This window comes from Uloborus diversus, chromosome 8 (genome assembly GCF_026930045.1).
Source record: "Uloborus diversus isolate 005 chromosome 8, Udiv.v.3.1, whole genome shotgun sequence".
Taxonomy (NCBI): Eukaryota; Metazoa; Arthropoda; class Arachnida; order Araneae; family Uloboridae; genus Uloborus; species Uloborus diversus.
In genome coordinates, this window is record NC_072738.1 from 16,926,556 (window position 1) to 16,939,790 (window position 13,235).

General features: G+C 34.4%; 1 protein-coding gene across 4 annotated transcripts in view; it reads left to right on the forward strand.

The window, feature by feature from the left end:
* The window catches only part of LOC129227541 (tenascin-like), a 129,012-nt gene that overhangs the window by 12,047 nt on the left and 103,730 nt on the right, over window positions 1–13,235 (forward strand). For all 4 annotated transcript variants that reach the window (XM_054862120.1, XM_054862121.1, XM_054862119.1 and 1 more), the window contains exons 5-13: window positions 1,242–1,355; window positions 2,416–2,529; window positions 9,652–9,765; window positions 9,855–9,968; window positions 10,055–10,168; window positions 10,258–10,371; window positions 10,461–10,574; window positions 11,488–11,601; window positions 11,711–11,824. In XM_054862120.1, coding sequence (XP_054718095.1) covers window positions 1,242–1,355; window positions 2,416–2,529; window positions 9,652–9,765; window positions 9,855–9,968; window positions 10,055–10,168; window positions 10,258–10,371; window positions 10,461–10,574; window positions 11,488–11,601; window positions 11,711–11,824 — 1,026 coding nt within the window. The remainder of the gene's footprint in view (window positions 1–1,241; window positions 1,356–2,415; window positions 2,530–9,651; window positions 9,766–9,854; window positions 9,969–10,054; window positions 10,169–10,257; window positions 10,372–10,460; window positions 10,575–11,487; window positions 11,602–11,710; window positions 11,825–13,235) is intronic.

Here is a 13,235-nt window from a genome sequence, read left to right on the forward strand (position 1 = left end):
TATTGTAGTATTTTGTTGAAAGTCAAAGATTATTTTTGAAATAATAAAAGATACTGGTCTTGTTATTAACATCTAAAATATTAATTGAGATCGTTTACTATTCGGTGCAGTATTTTTTTAGTTAATATTAAACTTATGAGTATTTTAAATATTTTGTACAATTAGTCAAGTACATACGGGTCAAAGTGGAAGGGGCAAAATAGGGTATTTTGTTTAATCACTCAATCATTTGCTAAATCACTTACGTATTCAGATATTAATTAATTCATTTACATTCTATCATTTAGTAATTAAATTATTTATTCATTCATTCAAAATTTTCTTATTTATTCATTCACTCTTTTACTCACTCATTTATTCTTCGTTATATATATATATATATATATATATATATATATATATATATATATATATATATATATATATTTTATTTATTTTATTATTCATTTATTTTTTCAGTATCCTCATTTATTCATTCGACTTTTTATTTACTGATTTGTTTGATCAAAAATATTTTGAACATAATTTAATGCATTTCATTTCCATTGTGTTCATTCTGAAAACGCTCAGGCATTTAACTGTTTCACTTTGCCCCACATTCCCCTACTGAAACTGCCCCACATTCCCTACTGAAACATACAGCTGCCCTGCTATTGCCTGATTGGAGTGTAAGAAAAATCCGGCATTGATTTTCACAACGTAGTGTTGGATTCCGACAAGTTGAGCTATGGCCTTGTGAACAAGTCCATTTCTTTCCAGGGAGAACAATCAGTGAGAAGAGGCATTGTTAGACGTGGTTAGGCTACCAGTGCAACCCTTTGGCGAGAAAATTCTGTACCGCTTGCTAATAGTTAGATATAGTGGTATAGTAATATTGTACGCCAAATGGGCAATACACTGCCAACTAAATTCGCAAGTTCTTAAGCCGTTTTTTCTCACCCTTATTTCAAGTAATGGAATCGTTGAATCGATCGGGGAGCGGATCTCAACTTGCCAGAGGCGGACATTAAATAGAGCCGATTAATATTTATTTATTTATTCATTTAGGCCAAGTTGGAACCGATTGCGAAATTCTCGCTGCGTAGTTATGTAAAAAAAAAAAAACTACCACTATGAATATACTCCTCCACAACGCACGATGATGCTCATCGTGCCATGCTATTGATACTACTTCAAATGGCACATATACTGCTATCCGGTGTGGTGCTCTGCAGCTAATTGCTGATTTCTTACTTTTTTAGATATGTGTGATGAGATCGACTGCGGACCGAATAGAGTTTGTATCTGGGATGAGAAATACAGAGATGTAGGTTGTGAGTGCAGAGATGGATTTACAGGAGAAAAATGCGATAATGGTAATTAATAATGCGTTTTTAGTTTTTTCTTTTAACTCTAAAACAGTCGACTTCATGTTGCAAAAAAAAGGGGGGGGGGAATATACAGCCAATAATTTGAGAGAGAGTGCATTGTATGCTGAATCTTTTATTTCGCAACCAGCCTTACAGGCCTTCTTTCCCCATATGACTCTATAAAATGTATGGAATTTTTAACCACACATTTTCTATAGTGAAAAGTTTACTTTTGCTCATGTTTTGGCTTTTTTAGTCCTTCTACACTATATCACCAATGAGGCACTTCCAAAAATTTACATTTTTACGGATTTCTCGAGGAATATGAGACCAATTGTTCTGTAACTTTTGTAGCATAAAAGCTATGCTCCAGCTGTCATTTTCCAATTACTTCTTAAGCTCTGGTTTCCTAGAAGTGAAATCAGCGAGCTTTGGCGTCGCTTCTCGGTGTGACTCTGAAATCAAAGTCAAGTGATTCCGACGTGGCCACTCACGACGTCGATTTAGCTCGGACGCGCATGCGCAGAAGAATCAAGTTTTCCTCTCGGCGAAAAGCGACGCCGAAGTGTCGGCGATTCGCTCCTAGGAAACCAATGCTTTAGTAACGATGTTAATGTTGATCGCACGCCAAATAGTTGCCATATAAGGCAGTGAGTAAAGTTTCGAGTAATGGGCGTTTTAAGTTCAAATCCTAGGTAGACTTTCATTGAGTTTTTTTTTTTATGTCATGCTGTATAGCAAACCCATTAGAACTACTACTACCATCTTTTGCCCTCAAACAAAGAAGAGGTTCTCCTACCATTTGCTCTGATTTACATCTCCAAATCTTTAATTTTGGCTCTTACATCCCTTTGCTTCTCGTTGCCTCATATGTTCGGCTGACAAAGGAGAAAGAAAGGTTAGCTGAGGCTGACTTTGGTCTTTGTTACATTTTCCTCTCTCCAGTTTTAAGACTTTCAACGACCTTAATTCCTAGCAGTCGGCAACAGCTAGACCGATCTAGGAATTGAGATGATCCAAAGGAAACTCAAGGTGAACTAGTTACTGTTGTTTTTTTAATTTATAGGTCTTTGTGACAATGTCGATTGTGGACAGAATGGAGACTGTATTTATGATCACAACTACGGTGGAACAAAATGTAAATGCCGCAACGGATTCATTGGAGAAAAATGCGATGAAGGTATGGCATATTTTTTTTTCCCTTTTCAACAGTCAATAATAATGTTTTTAAATGCTTTAAAGTCAGCTGTTCAGATGTTTTCGCTTGCACACAAGAAAATAAAACCTGAAACAAAATTTAAACAAGATATTCTTACCCATACTAAGGAATATGATTATTTGGGTGTAACTTTCGACAGTAAGCTTAGTTCGAAATCGCACGTTGAGAAGACTACTAAAAAGGTATGCAGACGTTTAAACATATTGAAACGCATGGCGGGGATGCAAATGGGGCTGTAGTCGTTAGACGCTTGAAATTACCTATAAGACATTTGCTCTTCCTCTAATGAATTATTTCTGTGAGGTTCTGGCTACTGCATCAAAAGTGTCCTGAACAGACTTAAAACTTATTGCTGATTTCTTACATAACCAGCCACTCCGCCTGATAACAGGAGCCGTGAAATCAACATCATTGGATTTTTTTTTATTTACTATTTTCAGATCAATAAAATCATAGAGGGGGAAAACTACTTTTATTTGAAAAAATGCAAAGAATAACCACTTGAAACTGATTGGAAACCGGAGTTGTACCCGAGATCTCTCAAAACGAAAAAGGGGGTTGAGTAGTTTGCGCTTGAGACAAAACGAACGTATGACATCAATTCTAGCCAACAATCGCTCCCTTTAGCAACAAACCCATGTGAATATGCACCAGTGAAGTATTTCAATTTCATATAGCCAGGTACAAAGAGGGAGATGGTTCAAGTTGTTCTCAGGGCCATTGCTGTGGAGACGATCCATTCTAAATACCCCGAAAGTGAATAGTTACATATACAGTGGCTCCCAAAAGTCTTCGTACACCTACGACTTTCAACGAAATAGGCCCCAATCCATTGGTTAGATTTTATATTTCGGAATAGGTATTTAATTATAAGATCTATGATCAATTTTTAACAAAACTACATGAAAAGTTTTTAAAAAATATTAAAAAATATTTTTTTTTAAATCAAAAATCAAAAAGTGCCGGAAATTTTATCTCACAAAAGTCTTCGTACACTTTATAAAATATATATATATTATTGAAGAATCTAACTTTTGATTAAGTTATTAATTAGTAGAATATCATACAGTATTCATAACACCTTTTAAACGTCTGGGAACAGATTTAATTATTTTTCTTTCTTTTTTTTTGCGTAATTTCTGAGTAAGTGTTCAACCACACTTCGAGTCTTACTGTTTTTAGCTCTATTTTCGTTTTAAAGCCCTATTTTCGTAATCTAGCCTCCAGATATCTCTAAATACGTTACATTAAATTAAAATCTGGAGATTAAGGGGGTATTTTCTAAACTTTAGGACAATTTTCGAGGCACTAGACGCAAACGTTGAAAACCGTGTGCTTCTTATCGGTATCTTGATAAAAAACAAAGTTGTTCCCAATAACCAAATTTTTGGCTAAGAGTTCAAAATTGGTTTTTAAAATATTTAAAGGAACAGCATGATTCATTATTTCATGAAAAAAATTACAAATTACTAAGTCCCGATGCTGATATGCACCCTCACACTATAACACCTCCACCGTCCTGATTATCTGATCCAAATAAGTTCTTAAAATTAAGTTCCAAATTTTTTCTTCTACTTACAGTTATACAACAATTGATCCAAAAATGTTGAATTAATTTTTATCTGTAAGTAAGACGTGATTCTAAAACGATTTAAGCATATTTATCATTAATTTTGTGACGAAAAGCATAAGCTTTCTGTTTTTCGCACGACCAAGAAAACTTCTGCGGAAAGAGGTCCCAGTTAATCCAGCTAATCAGAGAACTTGGCGAACAATTTTAGACGAAAATTAAATGTAAAATGTTTCATTTAACTCTACAGAAACTTTTACAGCACTCAAATGTGTATTTTTCATGAATTTTTTAACTTTAAATCTCATATCACGTTTTGCCAACTTTGCCGGTTGACCTTTTCTTCCCTTGTTTTCGGTCCGATTCCTTTCTTTAAAGCATTTTATCAAGCACTTTACTATACAAACAAATAAATTAACTAATTCAGAGACATTTCAAACCAATTTACCACTACTGTGGGGGAAAAAAAATCAAATTTTGAATGGTGTTTGTGGTTTTTTACGAATACCAGCCGTTTTACAGTAATAAACACAATATTAAGGAATAAATAGACAAAAAAATTAAAGCCGAATGACTTATAAGGGTCAACACAATGAAAAAATATAAATAAAACGGCATATGATCATTTTAATCATGCATTTATTCGAAAATATTTGAGTGTACGATGACTTTTGTGGCGTGTTATTTCTCTGTCTCTTCGTTTTCTGACCCATTTCAAAAAGAAGATTCGTCAATATTTTGAAAAAACCAATGGGTTGCATTGAGAATGACATAGAAATCATGTGAAAAAATATTGGAATTCATATTCGAATTCAGTTTTGAGTTATTTTGGTTTTACTAAAAAATTTCAAAGTGTACGAACACTTTTGGGAGCCACTGTATACAGTGGTGGTAAAAAAAATTGCATCACCCGCGACGCAAATGAGAGGAATATCATCATGACTGCGTTCAACACACAGTCAAACATCCCGTATCCCAGATGATTTGGGGATGTATTTCTGATCAAGGAGTTGGTGGGCTTTGCTTTGTGCAAGGAACAGTAAACGCTCAGGTGTATGTTGGCATTTTGTAGGAGAAATTGCTTCCTACTATCCAGGATCACTTTACTTCAGTTCCAAACGTTATTTTCCAGGATGATTCTGCTCCGTGCCATAGGGCAAAACTGGTAAGTAACAATTTAAAAACCTTTATCCTGCCATTAGACTTAAATAGAATTGGGGTTCAGTAATTTTTTTTCTCTAAACTCACACGCAGGTTCAGAAATGGAAAAATGAGCAAGGGGTCAGCCATTTGCCTTAGCCCGGAAACAGCCCCGATCTGCTGTTAAATGTTTATTTCATAAGTTCTGCAGAATTTCACATACATTCATCGTTAATCGGTCGACCAAAACTTCTCACATAATCCCATTGTTGTAAAAATGCGAGGATGATGCAATTTTTTTTTTACCAGCACTGTACCTGTATATGCTGATGGTTCAAGAGTAGCAGATCATGTATAAATGCTATTGCGGGTGTGTAAAGTGGGCTCTTTTTTTTCTTTATTTTTTTAAATATTCTTGTTGGTTAATATGCCCCTGCATTCAATGGAGAGGTAAAAGTTATACGTATGGCTCTGTCTATATCAATTGAGATATCATGATTGCAAATTTAAGGGATGTGTCACCCTATGGGATTCTCAGGCGGCTATTGAGGCGATAGCATCGATAAAGAGCTGCAAGTCACACGAAGTTTCTGAATGTTGCAGTTTCATTAACGATCTGTTGCTGCGAAACATAAAAATGATGCATTAGTGGAACACAGCCCACTGTAGGATTAAAGGAAACGAGCTCGCTGATACTCCGGCGAAGAAGGGGTCTACAGTTATACAAATATCAAATGAGCCAGTCTCTTTTAATGCAATAATATTATATATTAGGAAGAAACCAAGGAATGTTTTTTGGCAAGACTTAAAGTGGAAGTATGGTTTATAGACCTTGATTTTGTCTCATTAGCTCCAAGAGCAGAGTCAGTAGCCATGCTTTCGACTCTGAACTGGCCATGACTGTTGGTCAAAGCATCTTCACCGTTTGAGGATTGTCAAGGGTTCCTACTGTCCTCTTGGTTACTCAATTAAGAAATGGACATTCCCCATTGTTTTTGCTATTTTGTTCTATCACTTTTTCTTGCTTCCAGCTATTGGAAGAAAAAAAAAAACAGTGAAGCACTCAGCAAAATGCAGAAAAAATACATTCACGTAGCCTGTATTAAATATTGTGTTATTATTCTATTTATGTATTTACACATTTTCTTTTCCATCGATGCAAATGTGCAGTTGCCTTATTTAGTTACATCATGCGGCTTTTCATATACAACACCGGAAGTGAAAACTGCAACCGAGCTTAACACATTTCTTGAAATATAAAGCGGTTATGGAGTGGTGCGGCAGGAAATTGCGAAATAACTTTTTTCAAAAAGATTTAGTCTACATTTCTTACCCAACTTCTTCTAAGAAAAACTATCTTTTCATTATTGTGATTTTATAACATCTACTATTTTTACGCAGGTTTTTCACTTTTGTAATTTTTTTCCGGTTTATAGTGTTTTTGCTAAATTTCTATTGGACTAGATCAATTTTCAAAATTGTGTTTTTACGTTAACTAACTCATTAGAAACTATTTCGAAATACATAAGTAACTGCATTTGTAAATCATGTAATTTGTATTTAATATTAACATATTTAGCGTTGTACTTATATGCTTTAATAAGCATTTTTTAAAATTAAATATTGTTGCTAAATTTTCATAACAGTTCAAGTTGAATATATTCAAAACGAATTAATTCGAAAACAAATACTGAACGTTACTGAATAAAACATCCTGACATGAAACCTTTTTTAAAAGCCAACATCAAACATTAAATGTAGTTTTTTACACTCATCGGTTGGAGAGGAACTAAAAAACGTACGTAACATGTTATTTTTTTAAACTTTAGTTTTGAAAATGGATTAATATTTTTGTTTGATTTTTGCTAACTTTTGACAAAAAGTGATTGATTACGAAAAGATTTAATAAAAGGATTAAATAAACTCTATTAACCCAGCTAGCACACGAACATTGGCCCAACGTTATCATATTACATTGGACCAGCGTTGGCATCTTACGTCGGAACATACCTTAAAACGGTACGTCGGAAAACGGTTATCCAACGGTTGGTTATTGGTTAGTTTCAAACGTTATTCAAATGTAAAATTCAACTGTAAACTAACCATTTACAAATGTAATTTCGATGTAAAATACAACGTTCAACCAATGTTATTCCAATGTAAAATACAACAGTAAACTAACCATTTAGAAACGTAATTTCGACGTAAAAAACAACGCTTAACCAACATTTTCTAATGTTGTTCCAATGTAAAATACAACAGTAAACTAACCATTTAGAAACGTAATTTCGATGTAAAAAGCAACGCTTAACCAACATTTTCCTAATGTTGTTCCAATATAAAACACAACAGTAAACTAACAATTTCCAAACGTAATTTCGATGTAAAAAAACAATGCTTAACCTACATTTTCTAACGTTATTCCACTATGAATTTCAATGCTAAACCAACATCTTCCAATGTTATCTACTTTAACTGTAGCATTTCATTAATAAAATAAGTATTACGAGGTGCTCTTAGAAGAGCGAGTGTAAAGAATAATTTTTCAGTCATATTAACATAAAATGATAAAGTGGCTGAATTTGACATACAATTTATCATTTCCCTATCATTTACAAACGTTTCAATAAAATATGAACAAAAATTTAAGATATTGATAATTCTTACCTTTTATTTTTCGGAATAATTACTCGAAAATTATCTTCATAAGCATATATTAGTTTCTTTTTTTCTTTTTCAGGAAATATTAATTACAAGCAAGGTTATTCTTAAGACAGAATAGAATTTTTGACTTTAAAATTCTGCCGTGAAATATAACCCAGCTTGTTTGAAGGTTCAATTTTGCTTTGACCTGAAATAAGAATTAAAAAAAATAAGTAAATAAAACATACGCATACACATTCAGTTAGTAAATCTTCATAACAATTAAAATGACGTGGGTTAAACTTGAATATCATGAAAAGTACTTATTTTATTGTTTTGCCGAACTATTATACTCTCTCATTTCATTCAAAAGTTCATGTTCATTGATTTTTTTTTTTTTTTTTTTCATTTTATTATTAGGGAAGGAATTTTAATGTATTTTATCCGTCAAAGAGAAAAGTTCATTCAAAGACACAATTTTATTTCTATGGTAAATTGCACGTATAATTTGTATGATTAGCAAACTATTTTTTATTATTGGGCGTTTAAAATTACCGAAGTTAAACTAAGGAACGACACGAAATTCTGAAACGAATTCTAAGCATTCACGAAATTCTCTAGAAAACTAGTTAAAGCATTAATAATAAAAAAATAAAAAAAAAACAATTTGAATACGCAAAATTTTATAGAATTTCGATTTATCGGAGACTCCCCCCCCCCAAAAAAGAGAAATACCCCGAGAAACAGCCTCGCCCTAAAAACCCCTGCCAAAACGAATTTGTAGAAAAAATTCAAGCAGTTCAAAACGAAAAAATCTGGGCCTGCACAGCCACAATGATTTGTCAAGCTTGGAAAACGAATAAAAGTAGAATGCATTTAATAATCACACACACACACACACACACACACAAAAATCTTTTATCTTAGTTTTAAATTTATTGAAAGAAAGAAAAATAGTTGGAAAAATGAATTGATTTACTTTGGAAGACTTGAGTACTTGCGAGGATTGAACACTCGCCGTGAGCAAGTACGACACGTGTGAATGTGTATGTGACCCTGGAATGAATGAAAAAGAAAATGACTATGCCCCCGGCGCACTCCTCCCTCACCCCTTTCAAATCCTGGGTCTCAACAAGACTGCAGAGGCGGGGGGGGGGGGGGCCTTATGGGACGCATTACGCACGCTTCGCAGAACGCGCAAATCAGCAACGAGATTGCAATAAATGGGCGTAAATGTGAAACAGGTTTGAAGGTTAGAAATAAGTTGCGAATGCGTTTAGTCGGATATAGGTTAGTTTTAAACCATTCTCCGATGCTTCGAATGATCGGATGAGCGTATGAAAAAAACCAAAATCTAACCAAAACATATTTCCAACCATTGCGATGCATTTTCAACCTTTCTCCGACGTAAATCCGATGGTTTGTGCTACCTGGGAAAGAGTGTAACGAAGCAAAATCGCTACATTTAGTATAAATATTGTCAAAATTACAACGTTCTTTCTCCGTAGATAATTTTAAAAAGGAATATTTTACATGTATACTTGACCTTGTCTTCTAATATTAATGAAATTTTAACCGTTTGAAAAAAAAGTTATAACATCCACATAATAGCTTTATAATTATTTCTAAATTGTATGGAACTGAATCATTTATAAACAGTTTGATACTTGTGTTAAAGATTTTTTCACCCACAATTGTATTCAATGAATTCTCCTGAATTTTACTTTAAGCGCTCTGTAAACAAAGGAATTGCAGTGGGCATGGCTATTGCTTGTGGAACCACTATCTTCACGAAACAAAATGCATTTGCCTGGATGGTTGGAACGGATCGGATTGTGAGATTAGTAAGTTTCTGTCTTGATCTTTACGGCTCCTTTCAAACATTACGTACGTTTTACTGGCTATTATATATCGTTATGTATTTTTAACTAAGGTCCCTGTGAGGGGAGGAACTGCAGTGGTCATGGATATTGCTCTTGGGATAAGTTTCTTAAGGCAACAAAATGTGTTTGCGAAGACGGTTGGGGTGGTTCGGATTGCCAAATTAGTGAGTTATTATTTTTTTTCTAATGCTCATATTTTATTTTATTTTTATTTTTGAAAATGAATGAATTTTTGTACTTGCTATTCAAGACCCCTGTCAGGGAAAAAACTGCAGCGGACAGGGTTACTGTACATGGAATAGTTCCATTGAGAAACCACAGTGTGTTTGTCGAAACGGCTGGAGTGGATCGGATTGCCAAATTAGTAAGTTTCGACTTTCCTTTTGAAATGAGTCACTGTTCGTAGAAACAATCCTGACTTTTTTGCTAAAACTTAATGAACTTTTCATCCAGATCCTTGCCAAGGGAGAAATTGCAACGGACAGGGTTACTGTACATGGAATAGTTCCATTGAGAAACCACAGTGTGTTTGTAGAAACGGCTGGAGTGGATCGGATTGCCAAATTAGTAAGTTTCGACTTTCCTTTTGGAATGAGTCACTGTTCGTACAAACAATCCTGACATTTTCCCTAAAACTTAATGAACTTTTCACCCAGATCCCTGCCAAGGGAGAAATTGTAGTGGGCGTGGCTACTGTGAGTGGAATAGAACCAGTGAGGAACCACAATGTGTTTGCCGAAACGGCTGGAGTGGATCGGATTGTCACCTCAGTAAGTATCCACTTTTTTCGATTGTTCAGTCAAAAAAGTTTGCTGTCAGCTTTCTAAATTTTGCAACAAGAACTCTGCCAAGGTAGAAATTGCAGTGGGCATGATTATTGTGAGTGGGTTCATATTCGAGAACAAGCAAGTGCATTTGCAGAGGTTGCTGGAGTGGTTCTAGCTACCACATTCGTACATTGCAAAAACAATTCAGAAACATTCCTGGAGAATAATGGACCAGCTTCTGACAGTAACATATCTTGCAAAACACAGGAAAGTTTTGCTCTAAAAACCAGTAACCTTCCTGAAATTATCCTTGAATCTTTGAAGAATTTGGAAATCTCCCCCGATAAAGCCAGTCATGTCTCTGAAACCTCCAAGGGAAATTAGCTAAGTTTAATGTAATTGATTAGACCCCTCCTGATCTAAGAATGCCCCAGAAGCAATTATGGCCAAAGTTAAGACAGAATTGCAAACAAAAACCAAGCGTCTCCCTCGCCTTGCAAAATTGCAGTATCCAGACACTTGTTTGCTCTTATTGGGAGCTTAGTCAAATTGGACGGGCGGCGATCAAGTTGAAACCGTTGTACAAATTAAACACCTCAGCCAATCTTTATACCAGTAGCTAAAGTTATTTTTCACAACAGTGAAACGTCTGCATTCGTGTAACTTGCATCAATTCAGGTAACTTTTTTGAAAAAATACTTGGCTTTACGGGAAAATAGATGAAAACCTGTGAAATTCCGAAATGTTCCATGGAAATAATCAGCAACGATTCGCAATTTTTTCACAGTGTAAGTTGATTTTCCGAAACTATTTTATTAAACTCATTTTACAAGAAACATTTTATCGATTTGAATTTTTGCCAAAATGCTTTCAAAAACTACTTACTGAGATTGATATAGTTTTTATTAAAATATAGATCCCTGTTGGGGGAAGAATTGCAGCGGTCACGGAGATTGCAAGTGGAATTCTTTAACCGAAGAGCACACATGTGTGTGTAAAAACGGCTGGATTGGATTTGACTGTCAGATTAGTATGTTTATTTTGTTTACTTATTTATTTTTCATGCGTTACACTTTGCTTTAAGAACCAAGCGATCCGTTCTTTTTATACCATAAATCTGTATTTTTTAATTTTTATAGGTCCTTGCCGAGGCAGGAATTGCAGTGGCCATGGATTCTGTCAGTGGGATTCTATATTCGAACAAGCTAATTGTGTTTGCGAGGATGGCTGGACTGGCTCACAATGTGATATTAGTAAGTCTAGATCTCTCTTAAATTGTACGGAAGACTGGCTCATTTTGTGACAGGATGCTTGCTCTGCGGGATCGCTTGATTTTTTTAAACAAAATTTTATATTTGTCCTTATCTCTCACAGATGTAGAGAGCAGTTAGAAACACCGAAGCTTTGTAAAATAAGAGATAAGAACGTTTAATTGCATAAAATTGCAAATTGCCTATTTCAAAGCAAAAATAACAGAATTCTTTTTTAAAAATACTAAGTACTTTTCATTAGGCACTCAAAAGAACAAAATAACTTTTCCAGGTCTGAAAAGACAATTTAAGTATTCTTGAGTTTTCAATTATTAAAAGAAAAAGACTTCACAAACGAAGAAAAGTGTGGCTCAAGTCATGAAGAGAATGTTTTATCATTATCTACCTTTCGATCTTAAATTTGAGCATTGAAACATGCATATTTCTCTTAATAAGAAAGTTTGGTTTGAAATGACTTAAGCGCACTTTTCTTCGTTTGTAAAGTCTTTTTCTTAGAATAATTGAAAACTAAAGGAGTACTTAAATTGTCCTTTCTGACCCAGAAAAGTTATTTTGTCCTTTTGAGTGCATTATGAAAAGTGATTAGTACACTCTTAATTCAAAAGAACGAAAAAATAACTCTTAAAAAGAGTGAAATCTATTGCGGGTGCATTCATTCTTTCTGAGTGCTAGCTTTATCGAAAAAAGACGCTTTACGAAAAAAACCAAGACTAAAACTTTTCCTTATTGGCGTGAATTTCTTTTTTATTAAAACTTGTAACTGTTAATATTTCTTGAACTGCTATATCGTTACAAATCACCCACGTGCAATGTTACGGCGAACTTTTTGTAACTTTTTCTTCCAAATTAATGAAACTGTTATCAACAATTTTATTTCGGTCATCGAATAAAAAATATGACATTTGAAACAGTCGTTACCATCTTTGGTGTGTGTGTACTGTATATATATTTTAGGCAGGTGTTATAGACCCGGCCATGCGCAAATCTATAGGTCAGGTACCGAATCCGCTCCCGATGGTCGGAGCTCCAACCACTGCGTATATTTTAAATTAATTAAACATTGTTTTTGTGTATAATAAACTTTAAAGAGTATCATAAACTTTGTATAATACACTCATTCATATGTGTAACGGGCCATTCATTAATTCAGGGTCCTGAGGGGGAGGGGGGGGAATTCTCTACATACCCTTGCTTGGAGAGGGGGGTTGGTGGATCCATTCTTACGTAATATTTTCCAAGCCAATATTTTATTTTAGAAATCCGCGGTCAAGTGGTTTGGCAAATATTATATTTCATTTGCTTCAGGAAGGTAAAAGTATGTATTATAGAATGAGTTGTTTTTTACTTGTGTTTCAAGGAATGAAACGTGTAAAATATAATAAAAGAATCGCAC